The sequence below is a fragment of the Artibeus jamaicensis genome, unplaced genomic scaffold (genome assembly GCF_021234435.1).
Source record: "Artibeus jamaicensis isolate MK-2021 breed Jamaican fruit bat unplaced genomic scaffold, CSHL_Jam_final scaffold_754, whole genome shotgun sequence".
NCBI classification, from domain to species: Eukaryota; Metazoa; Chordata; class Mammalia; order Chiroptera; family Phyllostomidae; genus Artibeus; species Artibeus jamaicensis.
The window spans coordinates 923,490-950,461 of NW_026522054.1; the positions used below are offsets into that span (position 1 = coordinate 923,490).

The 26,972-nt window shown below is 51.6% G+C and overlaps 1 protein-coding gene across 1 annotated transcript in view; it reads right to left on the reverse strand.

The window, feature by feature from the left end:
• Nucleotides 1-13,198: 13,198 nt before the first annotated feature.
• Nucleotides 13,199-26,972, reverse strand: part of LOC119036543 (calpain-8) — a 71,028-nt gene continuing 57,254 nt past the window's right edge. The window contains exon 10 of the mRNA XM_053659513.1: nt 13,199-15,627. Within this exon, the coding sequence (XP_053515488.1) occupies nt 15,419-15,627 (209 nt within the window). The 3' untranslated portion in view covers nt 13,199-15,418. The remainder of the gene's footprint in view (nt 15,628-26,972) is intronic.

A 26,972-nucleotide genomic window follows, 5' to 3' on the forward strand; every position in this document is an offset into this window, starting at 1 on the left:
GGGGAAAATATCAACACTGTGGATGCAGAGACATACTCAATCGCTGTTTGAAATCGAAAGAAACTAAATTAGAACTAGGACGACTAAATAGATTTTGCTAGAAAGGACTTGATCAGGAAAATGGGGGAGCTCTGAATAAGGTGTGTAGATGAGGTTATAGTATTGTATCGACCTCACCATATATCACACGTATATCAATATATATAGTGAGAAAGGGGTAAAACTAATGTAGTCAAATGTTAACATTTATATGTATTTAAGCGAAATTCTTTGTACTTGTAACTTATCTGTAAATTGGATATTATGTCAGAATTATTATTTTTTAAAGATTGTATTTATTTTTAGAGAGAGGGGAAAGGACATGGAAAGAGAGGGAGAGAAAATGGATTGTCACCCCCCTTCACATGCGCCCTAACCGGGGACCAAACCTACAACCAAGGTGTCAGCCCTGATCAGGAATCGAACCAGTGACCCTTTGCTTTGCAGGATGATGCCCAGCCAAGTGAGCCACACCCGTCAGGGCCAAATTATCATCTTCAAATCTGAGCTATTCTTCAAGGTGTCTGAAGAGATGCTGATACGTTGCCTAACCAGGGTGCCGAGGGACATGGTTGTTCTTTCCCCAGGGATGGTTCAGTCCCGTCTTCTCCTTGGATAGCTAAGGGCGCTGCTGGCTTCCCAGACCTTTATGGGCAGAGAATCCTCACCAACCATGAAGGTGCACTAGTTCTAACCTTTTTCATGGTTGTTTCAAAACAGCTCAGGAAACAGGGGATGGGGGAGGGGCTGGAAAGAGTGGGGAGTAGCTGCTCTTCTACAAGAACACAGGCCACACACCCCAAGTCCATGCCCCCCGAGGGTCTTCTGAGAGAGGAAGCTGAAGACCAAGGGAAGACCCCCCCCCCATGCCAGGGACCAAGAGTTCCGTGTCCCTGGATCGCCGTGAGCCTGCTTGGGAACTCAGGCCTCGGCAGCTTATTTCTTTTGGTACGAAAATAATTCAGAAAAAGCCCCACGCTACTCACACACCAGACCCCCCAAGGGCACTCCTGCTGGCGTCAGAGAACTCAGAGATGCCTCATTAAACTCGGGGTCACCTTCCCTCCCTGGGAGCAGGGAAGCAACAAAAGCAACAATGGCCAGGTCAATTTGGCTTTCTCCTGAGGGGCAGGGTGGCCTCGAACCCCTGAGAGGGAGCAAAGAGGGCAGGATCCTGGGTTCCCAGGAAACATGAGTCCCTGCTGCTTCCACCGTCTGTGCAATGGACCCGCCAGCCCTCTGGCAACGGCCCACATGACCAGCTGGGGCAGTCCCACCGGGGGCAGAGAGAACCAGATATTTTTGCTAGAGGCTTCAGAGGGGTACGTAGGCTGTAGCGACTGGGAAATACTATTTTCAGTTGAACCTGCAACAATCTACTCTTCCCCTCCCATGTAGGAGTGACGGGCATAAACTGGGGCGGGGGGGGGGACTTTTCCCAAGATTACACAGGAAGTGGCCTCAGGCTGAGACAGAAGGAGGGGGCATGAGAAGAGAAGACCCCACCCCAACCTCTCAGCTCCGCCTCTCCAGTCTCACAAAGCTCCAGTGAACAGGAGGGGCTTATACCCCTGTCAGATACTCGACAAGGCATCTTGGTTTGGAATCGAATCGATCACCCCGAGGCGATATTCAATACTCATCGAATGCCTGCTGAGTTCTAGGCACTGCCAGTCTCTCCAGGCGATGCTGTCACTTAGTCCTCCAGACAACCTGTGCGGTGGGTGTTATTGGCCCCGCTTTGGAACAGAGGAGACCGAAGCTAAGAGAGGCAGTTTACCAAGTCACCCCCGAGAAAGTGGAAAAGCAATCAAGAAGTTTACAACCAAAGCGGGAAGCCAAACAACCACATGAAATATTTAAATGGCAATAAAAGAGCTCTTTGGAGAGGGCTGTCACCATAGATTTGGTCGATGGCCTCCATTTCTCAGAGTCTCCATTGTCTCCTTGCAGGGCTCCCTACATCTGTAGCTCTCAGCCCAGCCCCTCTCCTGAACTACGGCAGCTCCTTCAGTTCTAGCTGTCTGCCCGACGTCTCCTCCAGGAGTCCCTCTCACACTCAGCCTGGCGATAACCAACCTCATCCTTACTCCAAACAAATTCTGCATCAGTATCTCCATTTCTGGCCCATACCACCATTCTCCAAAGGATTGAGGTTTGGAATCTCAAGCTTTCCCACTGTCTTTCCAGTATGTGCTGCCTGAAATACTTTCCTCTCGTTTTCCTTCTTCTCCCGTCCCCACACAACTCTCTTCCTCTGACCCCCCCTCCAGCCCAGAGGAATCTGGGCTTTTTTTGACAGAGAAGAATGGAATATCTTCTTTATCCATCCCCCAGTATGTAAGAATCACTTTTTGGAAGTTGGTCAATCAGAAAAGGGAACATCTAGTCCTAGGCATTCGCTTTGCCTAGATCCGATGTTAACGGTTCGCATAGTACCCTCATTACCAGCAGAATGGAGCAAGGATATGCAGCGTAAAGAAAAGCACATTTCTCTAGAACCTACCAAGTCTTGTATCCGATGCCTTCGCATGCATTAAGCTAACTTAATTCTTGTAAGAACTCTGCAAGGAAGATGTTACCAATCTCACTTTATAGTCAAGTTCAAAATTGAGTTCAGAAAAGCAAGATAACATGCTCACATCATGCACCCGGGGAGTCTAGGGCCCCTTCTCTTCTCCTTTACAGCCTCTCTCTGCCTGAGTTCACCCAGATTTAAAACACCACCCACGAGCTGAGCATGCCCGGCCTCAAGGCCCAGCTCTGGGCTCCGGACCCCACTGAGCTACCTGCTTACACGTCCCCTAGGACGTCACCCACTTAGGTGACTTCGCACGTCCAAAACACAAGTCTTGATTTCCCGTCCCTCACCAGATTCCCTTCCCTCCTCCCCATCTTCGCCACCCAGTTGGCGATATTGCGGTTGCTTGGGGCAAAGATCTAATTTGCCTTTTTCCCTCCTCTACACATGGGTTTGGAAAGTCTTTAGCAAGGCTTTCGAGCTCTGTCTCCCAAGCAGGCCGTGGACGCGAACACTTCTCACCATGTGCACAGCCAATGCTCTGGGCCGGGCCCCTACCCTCTTTGACCCCGTTGGCCACAGCGATCTTCCATCTCTCTCTGCCGCCTCTGTTGCCACAGTACAGTCTCCTCACAGTAGAGTGGCACAGTCGTCTGGAAGCATAAATGTGACCCTGTTGCCCCCTGTGCTTAAAACCTCTGGATGACATCCCTCGTCATGACCAACTAGGCCTGCAGAACCCATGTTCCACCTCCACTGCTCTCCCCTTTGCCCTCCGAACTCCAGGAACGCAGGTTGACTTCACTGGTACACGTAACCTCATTCTGCCTCAGAGAGATCACGCTTACCCGGGCTGTTCTTCCCTCCCCAAGCTCTTCCTTCCAGCTTTTTCCTTCCCGTGATTCCAATCTCTGACCATCTTGGGGAATTTCCCTAATGATATTGCTCACGTAGCCAACTGGCCCCGATGCCCTCTGATTGTTCTATATTTCTCCTTATACATATGAGTATATGAAATTAGCTTTAAAAATATGTGCTTGTAGGTTATCTCCCCAGATTGGACAACAAGCTTCACAGGGGCAGATACTTTGTGTTATGGCTTAAGTCTCAGTCAACTCCATATAGCGAGCAGCTCACACAAAATGGGTGTTCAGGAAGTATACGTGAATCAAAGAATGAATGAGTGCAGAATGAGAACTGAAATCAGGCCCGTGTAAAAGCAAACCTCATGCTCCTTCTCTCATGCCACACCGGATGAAGAACAAGGGACGGTCCCTTGTTTAAGAAATCCCAAGATGAGGCAAGTTCCTAGCTGTGTGTCAGTTCATCAAGTCCTTTGCACCCAGTGTGATCCTGAATAAGCTCAGGTCGGGTGTGGAAAAGGAGCAGACCAGCGTTCCACAGTCAGTCCCACCTTGGGTGTGCCATGCGGGCAGCCCCATGCCAGGACGCAAGTTGTGACATGGATTCAAACCCCTGCTCCCCCCCAAAGGTAGACATTCCTGGCCACATTCCCAGCAGGCATTCCTCCTCTCCCCGAGGTCCCAGGTGTTATCCTTGTATCTGCCATCAGCTTGCCCAAAGGCCTAGGTGAGTCTGAGCCAATCACATGGGCCCAGGCATGAGTGTGGCATTCAGTGCTGATCCAGGACAGACGATGGGAGTCTTAGCCGGGGTTTCTGGGAAAGACCCCTTCACTTGCCCAGCAGGGACAGGAGGAAGCACCATTTCTCTTCTTCTGACACAGGAGTGACTGTGTCAGTGTGTCAGGGAGCGACACAATGGAACAAAGGCCATCTTCTGGATCTGAGAACAGAGCTCACCTGCAAGAAAGGGCAGAGTGGAGGTGTGGGGGGGAAACTGGGGCCATGACGACAGGCAGAGCCACCAAGTTCACAAGCCCTGGGGTGCCCTCCCTCGAGACCTCTTCATCCAGGAGAGGATGCACTGTCCAAACCACTGCTCGCTGACGTTTCTGCCTCCTGCAGCCACAAGCAGCCCGAAGGAGCCACGTCCCACGGAAGCTTCATCAATCTGCCTCTTGGCTGAGCTTCAGGTCTGCGCTAGTCACCCTTGAAAGGATGCTCCAAGTCAACTGTTGCTGCCTCCAGCAACGAAGTGACCTGCATTTGGTCCTGGGCCCTGAACCAGCCTCCCTACCTGGGCTTCCTTCAGATGGAGAAAAGCCACACAAAATGAGTAACAATTCTGACACAGGCTGTGCCTTGCCTTCTGTATAGCTTTCAATGTTTCCTTCCACAGACGACACTTGCACACCTGTCGTGTGCCAGGTGTGGGGCAAGCTGCACAGTGTAGCTGTGAAAAGACCAGACCAGATCTCTGTGCCCATGGAGCGCACAAGGGAAAAGCCCAGTAGTTTCAGGCTGTGGAGGGGGCCATGCAGGAACGCGGTGAGGTAACGAAACAGAGAGTAACCAAGTCACGGGGTGAGGCGGGGGCGTCTTTACACTGCATGACCTGGGAAAGCCTCTCTGAGGAGTGACCTTTTTTCTTTCAGTTGTAACTTTCCTTTATTTTTTTTAATTGTAGAAAAATGGCCATAACATAGACTTTGCCATTTCGACTGATTTTTTTTAAATGTAATTTTTAGAGAGAGGGGAAGGGAAGAAGAAAGCGAGGGAGAGAAACATCAGCGTGTAAGAGATCATTCGGTTGCCTCTCGTACACCCACCACTGGGGACCTGGCCCACAACCCAGGCACGTGCCCTGACCAGGAATCGAACTGGCAACCCTTTGGCCCCCAGGCCCGTGCTCAATCCACTGAGCCACACCAGCCGGGGTGTAACCGTGTTTAAGTGCGCAGTTCAGGGGCATTAAGTACATTCACGCTGCTGTGCAGCCCTCACCACCACCCACCTCCGGAATGTTTTCGTCTACCCAAACTTACATGCCACACTCATGAAGCACTAACTCCCCACTCTCCCAACCCCCGTCCCCTACCAACCACCATTGCACTTTGCGTCCCATGAACTTGACAAATCAGATACCTCGTGTAAGTGAAATCATTAAATATGCGGCTTTCTTTGAGGCGTCCTCAAGGTTCCTCCATGTGGTATCACGTATCAGTTTCCTTGTTTTTAGGGCCGAATAACACCCCACTGTACGAAGAGAGCACATACGGTGCTGTCCCTCCTCCACGGAGGGACGCTTCGGCTCGAGAAGGTGGGGTGTAAGACGAGATTAAAGGGTGAAAAGGACAAGCCCCCTCAACCCACAGAAGGTACGATACTGAGACCAAGCCCTACGGTGAACTGTGGGCTTCGGGGGACGGTGCTGTGTCAGCGTAGGTTCATCAGTGGTAAGAAACGTCCCCCCTTAGTGAGGGCTGTGGATAACGGGGGACACTATGCATGTAGAGATTTAGAAATACGGCAAAGCAGCCTGGCCAGCGACCCCTGTTTTCTCTTCCCTCTCTTTGGTGTCTTAGGGGTGAGGAATAATGATCTGTCCTATTATTTATGATACAGTGCCCTACATACACTTCATTTGACAGTCAAATCTTGACTTAAAGACCATAAAACATGTGTGCCGTTTGAAGGATGGCTTCCCCGGAAGCGTGTCATTCCCCATTATCTCTGCAGGACCGGGTGTCCCTTGCGGGACCAGAGATCCCTTTTCCTAATTGGAACAAGGATGAGGGCTGAGATGCTGATTTGGGTGGCAGAGGCTTTAGGCTGCCACTCCAGATGCTTTCACCTTTGGTCTGGGCCAGGGTCTGTTTTGGAGCGAAACCAGTCAGGGACAGCCAGCAAGATAAACACAAGCCAAGTGGGAACTTTTGTGGAGACGGAAGAACATCATCTAATGCATGTGGGACAAAGGTGTGCTGGTCCGAAGCCCTGGGGACAGACTTGAGGTCCAGGACAAGGCTGGTGGCCTGCCGGTCACGCGGGCCTTGCGTCTGCCTCCAGAGCGGGCCACTGCAGTTAGAGGTATGCAGAACCGCATCGCCAGACCCCCCTGGGAAGCCCATTCGGGAGACGTTTACTGGGGAAAGTGGAGGATAAAGGGGTGGGAGCGGGAACAGGCTGGGAGACTTCAGACTGGCCCCTGTTGTGGAGGGGGGACAAGGAAGGACATGAGGCTGGCGAGACTTCAGCACGTTCTAGGAAAGCTTGTACCAAGCTCATGGAGACCCTCTCAACCAGCGTGGCTCATCTCAGGGGCCCCCACCCTGAAGGAATGGGCCTGCCCCACCCCCACCTTGCTCAGTCTGTGCCCGGGGCCCAGGCCCAGGCCCAGGAGAAGCGGGGCCTCCGCGCCAGTGCTGGCCCCTCCAGTGGAAGCCCCGAGCGGCACCTTCTTCAGGCTGCCGTGCGGACATTTGCAGAGAGCCAGGTCTGCGGAGCCTGATCGGGAGCCCTGTGAATACGTGACTCGGGTACCGACAGCAGTGAGTCCCACCCCAGCACACCACTGTGCCTCTGGACGGGCCCGAACGTCCAGGGGGAGAGTGGACTCTACTTCCAGGGATGCAGCAGGAACTGGACCTGCTTCCAGGTCTTGAGCTGGGCCCACATCCTGTCAGTGCCCCACAGAGCTTATTATGGTGGTAATAATAATAATAATAATAATAGTAATAATAATGGCTGCGACATCCACAAAGACAGTACAGGGCTCTCATGCTTGCTAAGTGCGATGTTTTTTATAAAGAGCCAGAGCTGAGATCACGGCAGCAGTGGTCCTTTCCCCTCTCATCTACAGCTGCCAAACCGTGGAGACCACTGTGCTCAAGGTGCCTTGAGGTCACAGAGGCACCGAGTAAGGATGGAGAGGGGGGCTGACCAGTCTGAGAAACAGCAAATAACCACTACGAGCCCCCAGAACTGAGACTCCCAGCGCCGCCTCGCTATCCCAGGCAGCCCTCGCGCCCCAAAACATTCAACATCAGGGACTTGAAAGCACACGTTTCCCGCCTCGGTGGGGTCTGGACGCCCTGGTGGGGAGAGACGAGCTCGCCAGCAGCATCCACAGGAACAAAGATGTGAAAATGGCCTGCATCTCAGACAAGGGCTCGAAGGAAGGAGTGAGCTGGGGGGGAATGGAGGTCACGGGGACCTGGGCTGTCCAGAGGCACGCCGAGCACTCAGAGCTGCTCCTTCACCTGGGGAAGGGGACAGGGCGGATCCACTCCCTCTAGAGCACCTTCTTGAGAAGAACACAACCGAGACCAGGTGTGATGCTGTCTTACTCGTTCCTATTAAAGAGGTCACGGTCAACTCTATAGGACAGTTGCACAGGGTGCATGGTCTGTTTGATTTTGTTCAGCTTTTGAACAGCTTCACTGCGGTACAATCGACACACAATGAGTTGCACTCGTTTAAAGTGTGCCACGTGATAAATCTGGACACGTGTACACAACTGTGAAACTGTTGCCCTAATCAATCACCCCCAGGAAGTCTACTCCCACTCCTTTCCTCCCCCCACGCCCCACCCCCACCCTGGGGGACCACCGCTCTGCTTTCTGTCACTGTACATCAGTTGGCTTCCTCAACACTTCCCTGGAAACGCAATCACACGGTACGTGTTCTTTTGGTCTGGGTTTCTCTCACTCGGCGTAACTGGCGTCCATCCGTGATGTCATGTGCTTTGGTACTTTATTCATTATTACTGTTTCGTAGTCCACAGTCAGTCTGTCCATCTACCACGGTGTGTCTATCCATTCACCTGCTGATGGCTATGTGGACCGTTTCCAGTTTCTGGCTCTTACACATGAAACTGCTACAGACATTCACGTGAGAGTCCTTGTTTGGGTACGAAGTCCGTGGTTTGACTGCGGTGCATTGGTCTGGTGGGGACAGGCCGCATGCGAATGTTTGAAGGGGGGAGGCTTCTGGGAAGGGGCCGGCGCTCTCCTTGGCCAAGGCTGGTGGGCGGCTGCTCACGTCTCTGGTGTCTCTGAGGTCCACTGAGGGTCCTTCCTGGCTCCTGCTTGGCTCTCCTTCCTCCCTCGACCCCCACGGCCGCCATAACTCATCACTAGATGGGCACTCAGGGACAACAGTCATCAAGAAAAGAGGAAGTAAATTTAAAAGGCTCTGAGATTTACTTTCCCTAAAATCCAAGCCCACCAGCGGGCCCACAAGGACCTATCCTGAGACCAGGTAGGAGGGACCTCAGGGTGAGAGGCTTGCTCTCTGGCTCTCCTCCAGTCACCCTGCCCTCCACAGGACAAGCAGCCCACCCACTCCCCAGGCCACCATCATCATCACCACCTTCATCACACCCTGGAATCGCTTGCCCAGTTGACCTCAGCCTGACCTGCAGGATGTCCCTAAATCCCAGCTGCCGAAAGGGCGGACAGCTGTGAGCACAGGGTATGGGCAGACCTTGGGTGTGTTCACAAGGGCACCCTCGTGTGTGTGGCCACTCGTGTCCACACACTAGCCCCCAAGACCCCCTTGCAGGCTGGGTCAGAGCAGGAAGGGAGAAGCAGCAGAGGCAGACCAGGGCCTGGGGCCAGCTCTTCCGCGCTCCCAGCACAGACTTCCAAGGAGTTTTCAAGTTTTAAATCTGAATCTGGCCCACGGGCTATTATGAAGATAGATTTGTCGAGATGGGAGGCTGGAACATACTTCACCGATTTGCTCGCTGGATGCAGAACTTTCACGTATTTAGACATTTGGTGCCCTGGCCTCTGTTTGCATTCTTTCCCTGAGCCCTGGAAGCTTTAGGGGTGGGCCTGGACCACCCTCCCCACACCTGCATCACACACCCTCATGCGACTTCCAGCTTTGATCTTTTTTTTTGCCTTTTAGGGCTATCCTTGGTGCTCATTTTAATTTTTTCTTCAACAGCATAAACATCAAGAGAAAAACGTGTAATTACGGAGGGAAATTGGGGGACACACCACCATCTGCTCAACCCTGCAGGTCTGGGGGTCGGGGTAGTGACTCCAGGGTAGTGCGTCCAGGGTCTCGTCCAGATTATAGAAATCAGGGTCGACTCACTGCTTTGAAGTCGGGCCGCTGACGTCTCTCTAGAAAGCTGTCTCTCCTGAGCACCCCTGTGGGGCAAGGACTGTTAGAAAGCGCTCCATTCTCCACTCCTCCCTGTATCCACTCCCTCTCAGCCCCGCCCAGCAAGAGATGACGTCTCTTGCCCCCACCACTCCAGCCTGGGCAGCCCTGGTGACTCATGGTGGCTGACAGAATGTGGCCTAGGAGAGTGAGCTGAGTCCACGCCTGGGCCTCAAGAGGCTTCATGTATTTCTTCTCTCTCTCTCTCAGGTCTCTGCTTTTGCTGACAGTAAGGTGGGGCTGGACTGCTGGAGGCCTACAACAGACCACACAGCACAGAACCTAGACCACCGCAGCCGAGGCTACCGCCAGCCAGGTGACCGTATATACATGTGAGCCCCGCTGAGGTGAGCTTGGCACAGCCCGGCTCAGCAGAACCACCCACCTGACATGTGAATTTGCAGGAAGTAATAAATCTAGTCTCCTAAAGCTGAGTGTTTGGTTGGGGTGGTGTGCGTTGGTACAGAAACTATTTTTATGTTCTGCATAGTTAGTGCTTTCTAAACACATTTCACTGAGATTTGCTTCCTGCGCTAAACGCAAGGCCTGGAAGGCATTTACAACAGATTAGATGGGGAGGGAGAATTCTAGAAAGATTTGCCAAACTCTGGAGATGTGGGCACATTTGGGGCCTTTAGTGATTCCAGATTTCAGTGACTCCTATTTCTCTATTTCTGCGAAAAGTATCGTTGGCATTTGGAGACGATGGCACTGAACTTGTAGATCACTCTGGGTAGTATGGACATTTCAACCATATTAATTCTTCTAATCAAGGACACAGGATATCTTTCCATTTATTTGTATCTTCTTCAATTTTTTATCAATGTCTTATAGTTTTCAGTGTATAGATCTTTTACTTTCTTGCTTAAATTTATCCTTAAACATTTTCTTGTCTTTGATGCTATCATAAGTGGGATTTTCATAATTCCTGTTTCTGATAGTTCATGATTAAGGCTTCGAAATGGAACTGATTTTTGCGTATCGCTTGCAAAGAAGTACGAAGCCAAACCATGGTGATGAAATACGCAGAGTCACCAGTGGAAGCGCTGAAACAAGTATCGCAGGAACCCTGTGTACATTTGCACGCTGTTTGGCACAACTGGGAAGACAGGAGAAAGTCAAGGCCACCTGCTGTACACCAAGACTTCATTCTGCAAATCATGAGATGCAAGTACCTCCGTGGTCCATTCGCAGAGAAACCCTCAGATGAGCAAGCCAGTTGACATACAGATGAGAATTTTATATCAGATGATACCATAAAAACAGTGAATCTAATGAAACGCAAGCTACACAGGCCCATCTGTTTTAAGCTTTGTCTAAATAAATGGTATCGTAATACCCATTTTGGATGTTTCAAACTGATGTCCATCCGCTGGCCAGGGAAAGAATCGTGTCGGGAATTTATGAGCAAAATGAAGAATTAAAAATTCATTTATAAATCACTCACACTATGGAGATGTACTAAAGAACAGTTAATGACTTTTTAAGTGGTTTATTTAATTAACAATTTTTTGAGCGCCTGATAAAAATGAATTAAAAATAGTAAGAACAGCAAGAAAACATACACAGGTGTATGGACAAAGTTTGTGGGTACAAAGCAAAAATGTAACTTTGGATAAGTGGGGTTAATGTGATTTACCAGTGATATTAATCAGGACTAATATAGGAATCCTGAAAATGATTAAAGGCCAATACAGGAACGTCTGCGGAGGCTTAAGGAAAAGCTTCATTATTATCAAGAAATACTCAACCTGATCAAGTTTGATTGCATTCTAAATCCATCCACATTATCAGGAGATATTATATTTGTCAATGCAAGAAAAGAGAAAGCTGCTGAATTTAAAGACTCGTCTTCCCCTGAAAGTACAATTTAAAGAGATCAAATTATATAAATTCTGACTAATGGCGAGGCGGAAGTGTCTGCCGGCTGAGAAATAAGAGATACTATTCTGCCATTTGCTACAACATATGTAGTCCAAGGGCAACTCTTAGAATCTTGATTAAGATTTATGGGCTGCCTTTCAAATAGAAAAGCCGATTTTAGAAAGTAAGTTCAAGAAAGCAAGCTTAAGTTTCTCATTAAAAAAACTGTTTCTGAAAAGACTTTGTATTTCAGTTTCTGACCACGAGCACGTAACCATCAAGACAAATGAAACACATGTAAATGTAATCCCCGCCCGTCTACTCCAGTGAGCCATAGAAATACGGTATCATCACTTTCTGTGTGTGCGACAATGTCAAAGATGCTGGGGACTGTGCTTCAACATACACACTGCGGATACACGAAAGGGTACTATGGTATGCGGTTCTTCCCAAACTCACTCAGTCATGGAACTTCCCTTTCGTGTGGCTGAGGTCTAAGGGGACACGGTGTCCCATGGACAAGGAATAGAGAAACCCCTGCGCTCTGAACCTCTTTCACACAGATGAGAGCTGGGGAGGGGCAGCGGACAGCCCGAGGCCTTAGGACACGAGGCCTTAGGACAACACTATCTCTGCTTTCAAACCATTTGCTCTTTTGTCTGGCTTCCCCAAGCAGTCAATCAAAGTAGGATTTGGGGAAACCCCTAAAGAATTCTTTACGGGGGGTTTTTTTCTGAATGATGAACAGTCATTATTTCTACTTCAACCCTGTAGGAACAAGAGCAGCATAATATGCTGTGGTTTCCAGTTGCTGGGCTCAGCACGCACCCTCGATCTCCATCATTAATTCCTACGGCTGCTCCCTACTGTACTCTCTCCCTGTCTGGGGTTTGTCCTATAGATGTGTAAGCAGCGCTGGCCTCTGCCCCAGAGCCTCTGGGATGTCCAAGGGAGCAACTGCAGCGCCCTGCTCACCTGCCTCCTGGACTGGGCTCAGACTGAAGTTCCTGGAGACGGGGCTGGGAGACATTCCCAGGGGGCGGCCACGGTGTGACGCCCAGGTCTAGCTAACAACTCAGGCCCTGTCATGTACCATGTGCTCTTGCCCAGGCTACTGCAACCATCTCAGTGGTCTTACCTGGTAAGTGGGGTTTTGTTACTTCCTACTTTGGAGAGTCGGTGGGAGAATTTTCAAAGTTAATGTATGTAACATGCTCAGAGCAGGGTGCAGCAAACACACTCAGTAACATCACTTCTTTTCAGAATTGCACCCGTCCCTGTTCCCCAGCACCAGCCCGCGCCTGGCTGGCTGGCTGTCTTCCCTTCAGATTTCTCTCTGGCAGCACCTCAGTCCTTAAGCAGGTTTTTGATTGTCCCGCCTTTCCACCTCGCCACATGGACCCCAGGGATGGGCACAGAGCAGACCCCAGCTGGGACCCTGCTCCTTCATGACATTTACCAATGGATCAGCAGGACCCTCCAGGTCACTGGGTCTCTCACTGCCCTTAGCACCTCTGGCTTACTTGGTGCCCAGGAAGCCCCACAGACCCCCAGCACCGCTGACCTCCCGGACAGACAGGAAGGCAGCCAAGTGCCCAGTGGGCTGTGTCTATTGATCTGTCCCCAGGCTGCAACACAGAAATACCACATCTGTCTTCGCTCTCCCCCATCACATTCTCTAATCATCGCCTGGACAGTGTGCTGCACTGCCCCTGGGGGCAAAGCAAAGGGCAAAGCAAAGGGCAAAGCAAAGGGCAGGCCCCGCAGTGTCCCTGCGCCTCCCTCCCACTCTGGCCGGGATCACCAAGCCCCTGCAGGGCCCTGTGGTCCCTCCCACACACGGTCAGCCCTCTGGAGACTGCCTCGACTCCTGTCCTCTTGCCACAGTTCAGCCCTGGGTCTGTCCCTGGCTGACTCTGGCTGAGTCACTTCACTTCTCTGGACCCAGCCGGCTTAGTTACCCCTGAAACACGAGAGCTCAGGAAGATGTCTTTCTGGGCTCCCTCCAGATCCAGCAGCCTCTCCCTGGGGAGGAGGAAGAGCAGAGGTGAGGGCAGCAGACAGGGGAGCAGGAGCCCCAGCTTCCCCCTGCTCTTGCCACGTGGTCTTTAGCAACCTCTCCAAGCCTCAGCTTTCACATCTCAGAGAACAGAGGATGGTCCTAGCTTAATAATAATAATGATGCTCTGACTCCTTCCATCTCTCGTTGGTCCTTCATTGCAGCCTTTTCCAAAAATTCTTCCCTTAGCTCACCTAAAGGTGGTTTTCCCCTGAAATTAAGTCACCGCAACACTGAGTTTCTACTTTCTGAGTATACAAATGATGTGTAACGTGCATTAAAAACATTATTATGGGGCCCTGGCCGGGTGCCTCAGGTGGCTGGAGCATCACCCCCTACACCACAGGGGTGTGGGATTGATCCCCGGCCGGGGTGTGTATGGGAAGCAACCAACCAATATTTCCCTCATGTTGATGATTCTCTCTCTCCCTGTCCTGCCACCTAAAATCAATAAACATATCCTCAGATGAGGATTTTTTAAAGAAGCATTCTGATGGGGCAACACCATCCCTTTTCCTATGCTAAGACCCCAATACAAGGTTTTACACATAGTAGTAAGTGTCCAATGAGTATCAGTAGACTTGACCAGTGGGGAAAAAACCAAAAGCTTATGGGTACCCTCATCTCTGAAGTCCTGACATCATCAAAGGATGATGGCCCCAAAAGTCCCAGGGCACCACAAAGGAGGGGCTCTGGGGTCCACAGAGTGGGGACAATTTATTAGGAGGGTATAGTAAGGGTACTCTGCAGAATTGAACTGGGGACACCGGAATTGACATCTGAGGGTTGCTATAAATCTAAGCAGAATAAACCCTTCTCGACGCTGACCCTTTCCACCAGCCACCACCACAGACCTTCAATAATTCCACACGGTTCCTAGTGGGAACTCAGCAGCCCTCACTGGGGCTGGTCACATGTCACTGTGTCTGCCCCTCTTTTGTGGGGGGAGCTGAGGAGGCCCTGGGGGCGGCTGATCTAGAGCCGCCCGCCCACACTTAGATTCTGGCTTTGCAAGTGGGTGGGCGCACCCTTCCTGATGCATGATTTCATGCACCCACCTGCTGTCCTGACACAGGTAATAAAATAACCTGTCTTTTTCATACCTGGGCTATCACTTCCAGACTGGGGCCTAATTATGTTAACCACCACAAAACCTTCCACAAAACAGCACACCAGTGAATTGTCCCTTATCCGAGGGAGGTCCTAATGGATTTCTCCAGGTAAGACAAGCTCTGGGAATGGGGAAGGAAGAGGGATTTTAGGTCTCCATTGTCATCTCTAACCCTCTGTCTCGGGTGGGGCTGGTATTTACTGGGAACTTGAAGTCACTGGAGCCCAGGGTCCTCAAGCAGAATGACAATGCAGTAATTATTTGTCTGCACTTCCAAGTAATTTAGCGTTTCTTGGGGTGACTGCAGGCAGGCAGGCCCGGAATGCAAATGATATGATTGCTTTCATTAAATCATCTTTTTATGACTGTATAATTTCAGTAATTAAAACCTTTACTAATCTATTCCATGAAGCAGGCAGAATGGTACACTAATGTATGGCCCTTATTAATTTTTGAAAAACAGGGGTGAAATTGGAATAACCTGCTTCTGAACACTTACAAGCTGGGGGGAAGAAAAAAAAAAGAAGCAGGATATAATTTTGATTAATGTAAACTAATTAGCATTCATTGTTTTTTATTCTGTCCCCCCCACCTGAAAAGTCACCATGGAGGGTAATTGCATCCCCTAATGCATATTTCACATGCTTTTTTTTTTCCTGGCACATATTAGAAGTTTTGGTTCGTTACCCAAAAGAGAGTGTCTGCAGGCCTATAATCATCACAATTAGAGGCAAAGAAATCTAAACGGCATCTGTTTCCTCCCGAGGTAGGCTCCCCAGGGCAGTTCAGCAGCCGTGTGTCTGTCTGTCTGTCTCAGAGACTTCTGGGAGCGGCCGCTTTTTCCCAGCAAGACCTGACTCTCTCCTGCGCGCTGCTGGCTGTGATTGGTTCCTCAGCGCGCCTCGGGGCATCTGTCCACCGGCACGCACAGGCCCACGAGGGCGCGCAACCAGACGCGGAGCTACGGTTGCCGCTGCGGGAGGATCGATCGGAGCTGAAATATGGAATACGGATGGTTTCAATTAGATCTGGAAGCGGGTCCCATGCGCCGAGCTCCTCTTCCAGGCAGCCGGAGAGATCAGAGGTTCATGCGTTCCCTCAAAGAGCACATTGGGAGGCGCAGTGGCTCAATTCAGTCTCAGCTCAGAAAAACGGCTCCTCTCTCTGTACTATACGCACCAACGTCCCTTCTGAAAAGACCAATTTACACTATGGAACTGAGATTCCACCACGAGAAACTCCAAAGGGGATAGGTCACCTTTTGTTTCTACCGAGCACTTAAGCAGCTAGTGATTAGCTGGGGTTTGTTCACAGGCAGTTTTGACGCCCGAGCTTTGTTTTATTGGTGTGTGCTGTCATCCAGGAGCCACCATCCCTGATATCAGCTTTTTTAAACAGTTTTTTTTCTAAAGTGTAACACGTGGCAGGCTCCATTCTGAGCTCAGGGTCCAGAGCCATCAGTAGTCCACTGCTCTAAGCCGTCTGCGGTCTGGTCCCTGAACTCACTGTTCCAGCATCATCTTCCCCATCCTCCCACACTCACCTTCGAATCCACACGCTGCATTTAACCAGCTCCACCCCTGCTGATGCCGAGTCCCCCTGGGTCACCCATGACCTGCCCAGTCACCCTCCTGCACTGAACGTCCCAGCCCCGCAGGTCCCATCAGGTCCCAAACGCACACTGTGCTGAGGAGTCCGTGGTGGACAGGGGTGGAGTCCCCAGCAGAGGCAGCGCTGACTGATGACTCTCAAGTCATCAGTCACAAATAACGCCCCTATCATTACAAAACCTTGTATTACAAAATCATAAACATGTACTTCTGCAACATAACCATCACCCTCAAGTACACCATAGGACATTTTAGGGGAAGTGTTCAAAGTAAAACTATGAGTTTTGACACTCCTGTTATTATTCTACCAACCACACTCATGCAGGCGTTACTTCTGCCAGACTCTGGGTATAAGGACAGGGGAGCAAAACGAAGTATTTGACACCTGGAATTTCAGGGGTACTTACAGTGCAGTGCAGTATGCGTTCAATAAATAACTTGTTAAAAGAAAGCGAGGGAGGGGATCTGGAACCTAAATCTGCCCCTTCCTAGTACTGCCTGTCCCCCCTCCCCCTCCACACCTGCCGCTGCACCCACACTTGCTTCATCCTCCTCCGAGTGTGGTTCAAGTGGGCTTCCCCACGCAGACAACGCCAAGGGAGGTGGGGAGAAGGAATCAGCTCGGTCTCTTCCCAAGCTCCATATTCATTAGGCCGTGAGCCGGGAAGTGCAGGGTGATTTATGGGGCTTTGAGCCTCCATCACTTAAAGCGGCGTGATGAATTAGAGCGGTAATGCATTGAAGGCAAAGCCCTAATGCAGTGTGATGTTCCAGCTTGGAGAATTGATGGAGATGAGCTTGTGACTATAGAAGAGAAGGGGGCAAAAGTGATCTGAGTGTGGGGGAGACTAGGGCAGGGGCAGACTCTTGAGGGAGACCCGGCACCCAGACACCCCAGGCCTAGGCCTTCTGCTGGTTTACACAGACCCGCACCTGCCTGGTGTCTCCGCATGGGGACTGAGCGGATTCTGAACACCCTCTGCCCCCAGGAGCAGCCTGGGATTGGCTACGGGCAGGAGCTGATTTAACCCTGATAGGGAACGGCTATGACCCCTGAAGGCCACAGTGGTCGATCACCGACTCTCTGGGCTCTACCATGGCCTGCAAACCCCGTGAGAGCAGAGACCCCTGCCCCTCAACTTGTACCCCCAGCACTTGGCCACCATGAATGGGACACTATCTATGCTCCGTCGCCATTTAATAAATAACAGGTCAGTCGTGTTTCATTCATTTACCCAATACACACGTCCATAAGCCACATACGAAATATCTGTAACCCCAAATTGGTGATGACAGTCCCGCACAAAGGTACAGAGAGCCACTCGAGTTCGAGGGATGTAGGAAAGGTCACACCAGGGGACCCAGGGACTTCACGAAAAAAGCGGCATTTGAGGGGAGGGTCTTCAAGGATGGGTAGGAGTTATTTAGAGGGTGTGAGGCTGGGGGACACTCCCAGGTGAGGGGGTGGCACCCCCTTCAGTCTAGAGTTTTTAAGTGGAATTGCTGGAGAGAGATGGAAGGAAGGCAACCTGGAGCCAGAGCATGGTCTGGGACATCTGGGTATGACAATGGGACAGAACGTTGGATGGTGACAGCATCTCTCCAAGTTGAGGTACATATATACACGAGTTTGCACTGGTCTAACTGTGCTTAGAGAAGTAATAGGTACATACGTGCATGTACACACACACGCATGTGTGAGTTATAGCTCACAAAGAGCCCCCCAACAGCTCTAGGACACTTCATTGTCCCCCTTTTACAGATGGGGACATCGAGGCCTGGCAAGTGAAGAACAAGAAGAAGGAGCAGACCCTAATCTTCCAACTCTGAGATGCCCACCTCCCATCAACCCCCCCAAACATGCACATCGCAGTGAAGGGGACCATCTAGTAGCCAGACCCAAAACTTACACATCACCTTCCTTTCTCTCCTCTCCCACTGAGTCAGTATGTTATTAGTCCTGCAGCCTGTGCCTCCAAAAACCCTCCCAAATCTGGTTGCTTCTCACTCTTGCCACAGTACAACCCAAGACAAGCCCCTGTCCTCTCTTCCGCTCACTTAACCTTGACCTTGCCCACCTGCCCATAAGCCACGTCTCACGAATCCCTGCTCTTCTCCCCCTGCTGTCCCTGGGCCTGAAATAGACCTGAGCACAGAACCCTTCTCTTGGCCCCCTTGCTCCCTGAGTTCAAGCCAACACCAGCCGTGCACAGAATAAAGTCCAAATTCCCTGTGACGTCTGGGGCCTTCTCTAACTGGCCCAGCCCCTGTTTGCAGCTGTTTCTTACTCCTTTTTCCCTAAACGCAGAAACCTGTTTCGTGGGAAGGTGGGGTTTCTGAGTTTAGGGAGAGAAGGCGGAAGGGCCGGAGGGAGAGTAACATTTACCGAGTGTTTACGGGCTGCCGTGCTCAGGACTTCCACCTTCATCGTCTCCTGTTAGCCTCACAGCAGGCGCAGTGGGGCCGGCACTGTGCCCACTTTACAGATGCGGAAACCGAGTAAACTCTGAATAAACTCTGCCTTGCCATCTTTCACAAGGGGCACGAATAATTTCTCTCCTTTAATAACCTAGGATGAAATATTTATTATTCAGCCTTAAAAATATTATTCAGCCATTCTGATTCCCGCTACAACATGGATGAACCTCAAGGGCATTACACTGAGTGAAATAAGACGATCACAAAAACAAGTAAGTATATGTTCCACTCGGATTGAGGTACCTAGAATAATCAAATTCACAGAGACAAAAAACAGGATGGTGGCTGCCAGGGGCTGGGGGAGTGGAGAATGGGAAGCCTTTGTTTAGTGCGGGCAAAGTTTCTGTTTGGCAGGATGAGAAAGTTCTGGAAATGGATGGTAGTGCAACACTGTGAATGTGCTTAATACCTCATTTAAGAATGGTTAAATAGTAGACGTTATATATATTTTACGATGACAAATAAAAGCAAATAAATGATGGGGACCGTGACAGCAGGGAGTTACTCCTGCAAGACGTCAGGGGGAAGAATGGGAGAGCTGGCCCATGAAGCTGTGTGGCGAAGGCAACAGGCGACTGCCCGTTCAAACTGTTTGCCACGTAGCAAGAGCTTCAATACGTGTGGGTTAACACTATAAGCTTTCAAATCACCCAGGAGTGAGTAATTCCCACTGTATCCCCTCAGCCCGGCAGGGACTAGGCAAAGATGGTCAGACCTGCCTGGATCCTGCCTCCAGGTTATGGCCAGATGACTTTACCGCCACGTGTGGCCTGAGAGAGACACACACCTCCTAATGCTGCAGAGTGCAAAGCCAGGAGATTTAATCATCGCAGTCCTGGAGAGCAGGAAAAGCCTGAAGGGACGTGGCGTTGGAACTGGCCCTGTGGGACAGGAAGTAGCAAGCTGACCTTTATCTGACCTTGCTGGGTTACATCCTTCTCCTTTCCCAATGAGATCCCCAAGCCTGACAGGATCAACGCGATTCATAAAAAGCCCCCGCCATCCCCACCTCCACGCCCACCCCCCAGAAAGCTAGGAGTCCTAACCCCACGAACCTTGGCACTGAAGAGCAGCCAGAAGGCTGACAAGCCTTGCTGCCTGGACATGACCTGACTCTGGAGTCAAATGCCAGGTAGCTCAAGGGTCAGCGCACCCTGGCCACAAGCAGCTCTCAGAGCACAGCCAGCTGCGATCCTCCCAGCCCAGGAGTCTCCCACAGACAATGCACTACATTTGTGGGCGCACGGCTTCCCTCTCACCTGATGGCACCCTGTCTGCTTATTATGGGATGTGGGTGCAGTTTCCCAGATGGAAAGGAATGGAGATTGTGCAACATGAAGGGGCATGATGGTTATTTTTATGTCCACTTGGCTGGACCACGGTACCCAGATATTTGGTCAAATGCATCTGGATGTTGCTATATTGGTGTATTGTAGGTGAGAGTAATGTTGAAATCAATAGACTTTAAGAAAAGCGGATTGTCCTCCATAATCTGGGTGCCTCTCATCCAATCAGTTGAAGCCATAAGAGAAGAAAGGCTGACTTCCCCTGAGGGAGGGGAGTCTGCCAGCAGACGGCCTTGGGACTGGAGCAGAAACACCCACGTCCCCTGGGGCGCCAGCCGGTAGGCATGCCCTGCTGACGTGAGACCTGCCAGCCTCTGCAAACTCGGGGATCAATTCCTTACACCAAGGGTCTTTAACTCTCCCTCCCCTCTCCTCTCCATGGCACTAGGGGTCAGAAGGGCTGGATTCTCAGTCTGGCTCATCCCCTTTGGACTGTTTCTACCTGTCCTACCTGGCCTCAGCTCTCTCATTTGTCAAATGGAGATATGCCCATCCAGTGACTGGCAGAGCGCAGCATTGGACACCAACTGAGGCCACATGTGGGAAAGCGTTTGTAAAGCAGAAATGTCACACCGGTGAGGTCCATGTTTCTTCACTGTGGCCTGACTGTAGGAGACGTGCTCTGAGGTCAATGTCACCTGCTGTCCACTCTCTGTTCCTCGGCCAGCCCTGTGCTTCGCAGCCAGGGCAGGGGGTACATGAGTCACCTGGGGAGCTTCAGCAGCCCATACCCCTCAGTCCAGATTCTCAAATGCCATGGTGGGGGCTGGGGGAAGATGTATTTTTAAAAATCTCTCAGACAGTTCCACCGTGAACCTCCACCTCCCGAGTTAAGCAACCCCCGCCCCAAGCTCAGCTCCTCCCAGGAGCCACTGAGAACCAAAGGCCCAGAAATTCCCAACACTCCAGCTAGTTCAAGGTCGATGCCCAGCGAAAGTCCATCAAACCTTCCTGAATGGCCAGTGTCAGGAGGCACAACACCCTCTTTCTTGTACTGATCTTGAGCTGTTCTCAAGAGAATGGCTAGTGCTGCAGCGTCCCTCCCAGCTCTGAAATGTAATGAAACACATCCCTTCTAAAGCCATCCTATAAAGAGACAGTGGCTTCCGGAGGGTGGTAAAGAGACCTCCTCCCTGCCCCCTCCCCCGGAGGCCATTAACCTTTCTGGATCTTATTGGGTGAATCAAATTGGGGACCTAAGGAAGACCGGGCTTGGGCGTGCCTGGCAAGCCAACAGACAGTTCAAGAGTGTGTACCTCCACCGACCACGAGGCCACTGCAGGCTCCCAGCCTGGGACCGGGAGAGAAGAGTGGCTGACTTTGACTGAGCTCGTACTACAGCCCAGGCAACCCCTTTCCAAGCTCCACCCCACCTCACAGCAACCTTATGAGATAGGTTGTCTGTTACCCCGTCTCACAGATAAGAAAGCCAGGGCTCAGAGAGGTAACGGAGGCCAATAGCCCACCAGTGTTAGGACTAAGATTCGGCCCTCGCTGCCTTCTCAGAGGAAAACTGAAAGCCCCACCAGACAGGGAACTGAGATGAGGTCCTTCTTTTAGGCTTATGCCTGGGGTCAGCGGCGTATGTGTGGGTGGGGGCCGTGGGCAGGGATGAGAGCCTCCACACCTGGTGGGCGACCCGGCTCAAAGTTTCCGTGTTGTGGGAAAGTCTCTGAACCTGCCCCAGGGGTGATCCAGTCTCCTCTCCCTGGGCCTCTCCCCTCATCTTTTCCTCAAAGGAGCCGCCTGGCCCGCTGCCCAGTTGAGAGTCCAGCAGATCCAGCCCTCTCTGGTCTCAGCGTCCCATCTGGTCTGCACTTGTGAGAATCCAGGAGGAGGAAGTCCTCATTTGACCTGAAAACACCTGGGCACCAAGGCTCTGGGGAGGCCTCTGCAGACCTGGGTCTGGGAGCTGGAGCTGGAGCCTGGAAGCGAAAGTGTAAGCAAGTCCGGACCTCGGCCTTCCTTCACATGCCAGCAGGTCACCAGGCCTGCTTGCAACGTGCAGCTCAGGACAAGGCTGTGGTTTCCATCCATGTTTCCTGTCCTCTTTCTTTAAGCACGTATGTTCCATATAGCTGGTATTCCCCCATGTTGACTCTCATCACTATAAAACCCTTAATCCTTCAATGTTCGCTTAATGCTTTTTGCAGAGCAAAGGAGAAAACTCTATGGGCCTCTTCAAACAGCCACTTCCTGTAGTGAGGGAGGAGGGTTCCCGAGGAAAGGGTACATCCAGAGGGTCCGTGGTCCCACGGCCCTGGCTGAGCCCTGGGAGGTTCTCCAGGCAGCCAGAGGGCTGCAGCCCTTTGCCAAGGCCATACACGGCTGTCCTCAAAGCCCACTAATTGACCAGTTACTCATGAAGGTCATGGAGGCGTTCAGAGAAAAGGGTCGTTCTACCCAGAAGCACTGAGTGGGACGTGACCGCAGCAGCAGAATGGTCCAGATGATCCACATCTCATCTGGGTCTCTGGGCCTCTGAGCTCAGGCCCCAGTGGGCACAAGGTTCTGGGGGGTTCTGAGGACTCGCTCAAGATTGTCAGATGGCACCCAAGCCTGGGACCTCCAGCAGCTTCTCGGCAGGTCAGCTGTGTGGTCTCCCCTGAAGCCCCTTCTCCTTGAATTAACTCCTTACACTGGCAAAACTCCTTGAGATTTTCAAAACCTATTGTATTATCTTCACATTTCCCTGGAGGAAGGCAAGGCAGGCGTTGGTGTCATTTCACAGATGAGCAAACTGAGGCACCGAAGGCTTATCTCTTGCCTAAGTTTTCGCAGCAAGGCCACTCGGCCCCTAGCTTCCCACAGGATCAGCCGGGGCCAGCCTCCAGCGGCACCGCACCCTGCCTTGGCCTCTCCCCCGCCCCATTCTGCTTCCCTCGACCTGGTGGAGGCTTCATCTCAGACCTGCTTCTAGCAAACCCAACCTGAAACAGTTGTGCTAAGGATTGAATGCAGTTATGCAGGTCCAACAGTGCCTGACATATTAGCAGGAGCTTAAAAAAAGGAGCAAGTGTGGTTATTATTCCTGCTGGGGCTGGTGCCTGGCTGGACCAGCCCCTGACCTCAGTCTACAAGTGCAGGAAAACGCACCAACCCCTGGCTGAGCACCCCTTCCAGCAGGGAAGCTGAGAGCCTGCAGAGTGCAAGGCCAAGTACAAGGGGCCTGTGAAATACTATCCATGGAGCTCTATTGTGAATAAGGAGCTCTGATTGTTCCAATCAATACATAAGCCCTCGGCCAGAAGGGAAAGAAAAGATGGAAATCCTAGTGCCCCTGGACAAAGCTGATCTCATGAATAAGCAACCAAGGATGATTTAATAGACTCCAAAAATCTCTATTTTCTATAAATTCACAGCTGGCCCCGCCCCCACGCATGCTGCCCTGCCGAGGTTCCTGATACGCCCCTATTCTAGACGCAGTCCTTGACGACAAAACTCTTTTTCACTTTGCAGCTCACTGGCTTTCTTTTTTCTGAGGATGCATTTCTTCTGGAAACATGGCAGGTGTGCAAGATCAAAACTGTGAACATTAAAAGGGCAACAGACTCAGAACTCTCAACAACTGAATCTAAAAAACCAAACTAAGCAAACAGCCAGAACAGGAGCAGAATCATACATATGGAGATTATTTGGAGGGTTATCAGTGAGGAGGGAGGAGAATGGGGGGGAGGGAAGTGCAGGGAATAAGAAGTATAATTGGTAGGTACAAAATAGATGGGGGGAGGTTGAGAATAGTATAGGAAGTGGAGAAGCCAAAGAACGTATATGGACGACCCATGGCCATGAACTAAGGAGAGAGAATGCTGGAGGGAAGGGGATGCAGGGCAGAGGGGGGCAAAGGGGGAAAAATTGGGACAGCTGTAATAGCATAATCAATAAAATATATTTTTTTAAAAAAAGAAGAGGACCTGGGGGCCTGGCTTCCTGGTTTCGACAAGGACCCTGAGCCCATTGCCTGTGTGTAAGTCTGACAGTCAATCAACAAACGGGCATTTCCACATTTGCACCAGGGCACCGGGGACACAAAGATGAGCGAGAGCTTCTGCCCTCCCCCAGATCCCAAAAGAAGACTGACAGGTGACAGTCCTGTGTGGTGGGTATTCAGAGGGGGGTCCCATTCAGGGTGGCAGTGGCAGGATCCTTTGGGAAAGCTTCCCAGAGGAGGCAATGCCTTCGCCGAGAGTAGAAGGACTTGCGGGACCACGAGAAGAGACTGGAGGGCGGAGGGGAGGCTCCCAGGTCCGGGGGAGGTCCATGAGGGTCTCTCATGTTCTCTCCACACCCCTCCCCATTTTTCTGGGGTCCTGCTGACTGACCACAAGCTACAAGGAAGACCCTCCTCCACCAAGACCTGGACTGTCTACTCAGTCGTCCACTTAAGAGTTTACCAAATAAGTCGTGACTAAGACTGACGTGGCGAGAACATGAACGATTGCTTGAAGGGACACAAGTTACCTGGCAATGAAGAGCCTGTCCTTGGCACCCTCTGTGAGCACAGGCACTGCGACAGGGAGGCAGAGGGACAGAGGGGTCACCGAGGGATGCGCGCAGGCAGGCCTTTGTTTCGGCAAGCCGAGATTTGCAAGGAGACCAGCTAAACCCCACCCGCCTCACTGGAGAACAGGATTCCACCTCCAAGTGGTTCTGCAAAGAATGGGCCTCCACTACTTGTATCCGTAATAACTATGTCTCACGGGAGATGACAAGGGATGTTCTGACCAGGACACCCAAAGGGCAGCCGTGGGCCCTTCTGGAGACGAGAAGCCTCCTGCCCAGAGTCGCATCACGCCCTGTCCCAGGCCCTGCTCTGCCCCTCACCCGGAAGAAGTCTTCTCGACTCAGTGAGTCTGGGACAGAGTTGGCATGGCCGGCCTCAGCCTTTCCGCTCTGCCTCTCTCCTCTCTGTCTCTCCCTCTCTGTCTTCTCTCTCCCACATCTCTTTCTCTCTGTAGCTGTCCTCTCTGTTTGTCTGTCCGTCTGCCTCTGTCTCTGTCCCTCCCTCCTTCTCTCCCTTCCCTATTCATGACCATCAGGTTTCATTCCCCGACAAAGAGCTTTACAGCCATGATGATATAGTCCATCTTCTGGAGCTTAAGGCGCTTTTACATATTAGCTCATCTGTCTTTGCAGCATCTCTGTACAGTGGAGACTTGACAGAAATAATAAAACGAGAGGTGAGAGTGATAAAAGAACGTAAGTGAAGTTCAGTGCCAGAGCAGGGAGGTGTCGGGGGTCCACGGGCCTGAGGCCTCCGGAAGACCCCCTGAGCCACGTACACAGACGGGCGGTAGCCGCCCCCGCTAGCCCCTCCGACGAGCCTGGAGGTGGGGTGTGAAAACAGGAGAGGTGCCACGGAGGCAACCTGAGGGGAGGAATTGACTCTGCCCTGGCATCCTCTCTGAGGTGACAATGTGACACTTCGCTGAGCCTTGAGGGATCGGTAGGATTTTCCAGACAGACTGAAGGAAGAACGGGAGTGAGCTGGAGCAGAGAGGTGCCGATGTCCCAGCTCCTTTGGGCTCGTGGGGCTGGAAAACCGGGTGGCGGATGCAGGCAGCCGCCGGAGGGAGAGGAGCTTTGAATGTCAGTCCACGGGACAGAGGGGCTGGGAGGCTCGGTGGAGGGGGCGTGGGGTGGGGAAGAGACGTGTGCTTTGGAAAGTCTGTGCTGGTGATGGGGGCAATGAAGTGATGCAGAGGAGGAGAGGTGGGAGGGGACAGAGGGCCCAGGGGGAGCCCCTACTGCTGGGGTCCAGAGAAGAAACCCTGAGGGCTGGGGTTCGGGCAGGGCCCTGGGAACCATGAGGGGACGCCCAGGGACTCCAGGACTCTCCCCCTAGACAGGGACTCTGGTCCGCGCGTGCTCAACGCTGGGAGCATTCCAGGGAACCAGGGCATGGCCTGCCCACATGGAGCTCCCGACCAAACTGGGGAACTTCGATCAACAGACAGTGAGCCATCGGAATGCAGTTAGGGAAGGAAGCCCAAGCCCAACTGAAATAAAGTTTCAAAGCAAGGCAAAATCAAGTGTGGGCAAGACAGTCCAAGAAGTCATCCCAAGAGAGGCCAGAGTTGAAGTGAGGGATAAGGAAAGCTTTCAGGTGGCAAAAAGGAGGAGGGACATTTGGGGCAGGCCTGGCATGGGAGCCAATCGGATCACCGTGCTCTCGACATTGCACCTGTCCCCAGATGGCCCTTCTACCCAAAAACCCTGCCCTCCTTAACCCAGTCTTGACCCACATATTGACACTTGAAGCAACAACAACAAAAAAATGAGTCATTATATCGCTCTCCGTTGTACATGACAAGCCTATTTTTCTGGTGGAAAGTAGATAAGTTAAGGGGTGGGGGACCCACATCCCTCAGGAGAAGGATGGAAATTTTTTAAGGCCCTGAACTTGAACTTCTGCCTGTCTAGTCCTTTCTGCTGGCAAAGTCAGACTCCAGGTTTATTTCTTATGCCTGAAACCTCTTGAGAAACTCTGGCTGGCCCAGGGGAATCTAGAGAGCTTGAAACAAGTTTGTTCTCCACGATTGGTTTTGAATGAATGAATGAATGAGAACTTGAACTCCCTTTTCTTTTCCCTCCCTGACCCATCACCGGCAGCCCACCCCGTTCCTGTGTCTGAGTGAATGAGCAACTCGACTTTGGCCAAGTGCCGTACTGAGTCACTTTCTCTCCTATTATCTCTCACTCCCCCAACAACCCCATAAAGGGTTCGTCCACTTCTGGCCCCAAGGAGATGGAAGTTCAGGGAGGTTATTAACAATGCTGATGAGAATACTTATGTCAATGATTGCTCAGGTGCCGGGCATTGTCCAAACATGGTCCACACACATCATCCCATGGAATCCCTCAACCCCTTATAAGGGATGGTTCTGGAGAGGAGGGAACCAAGA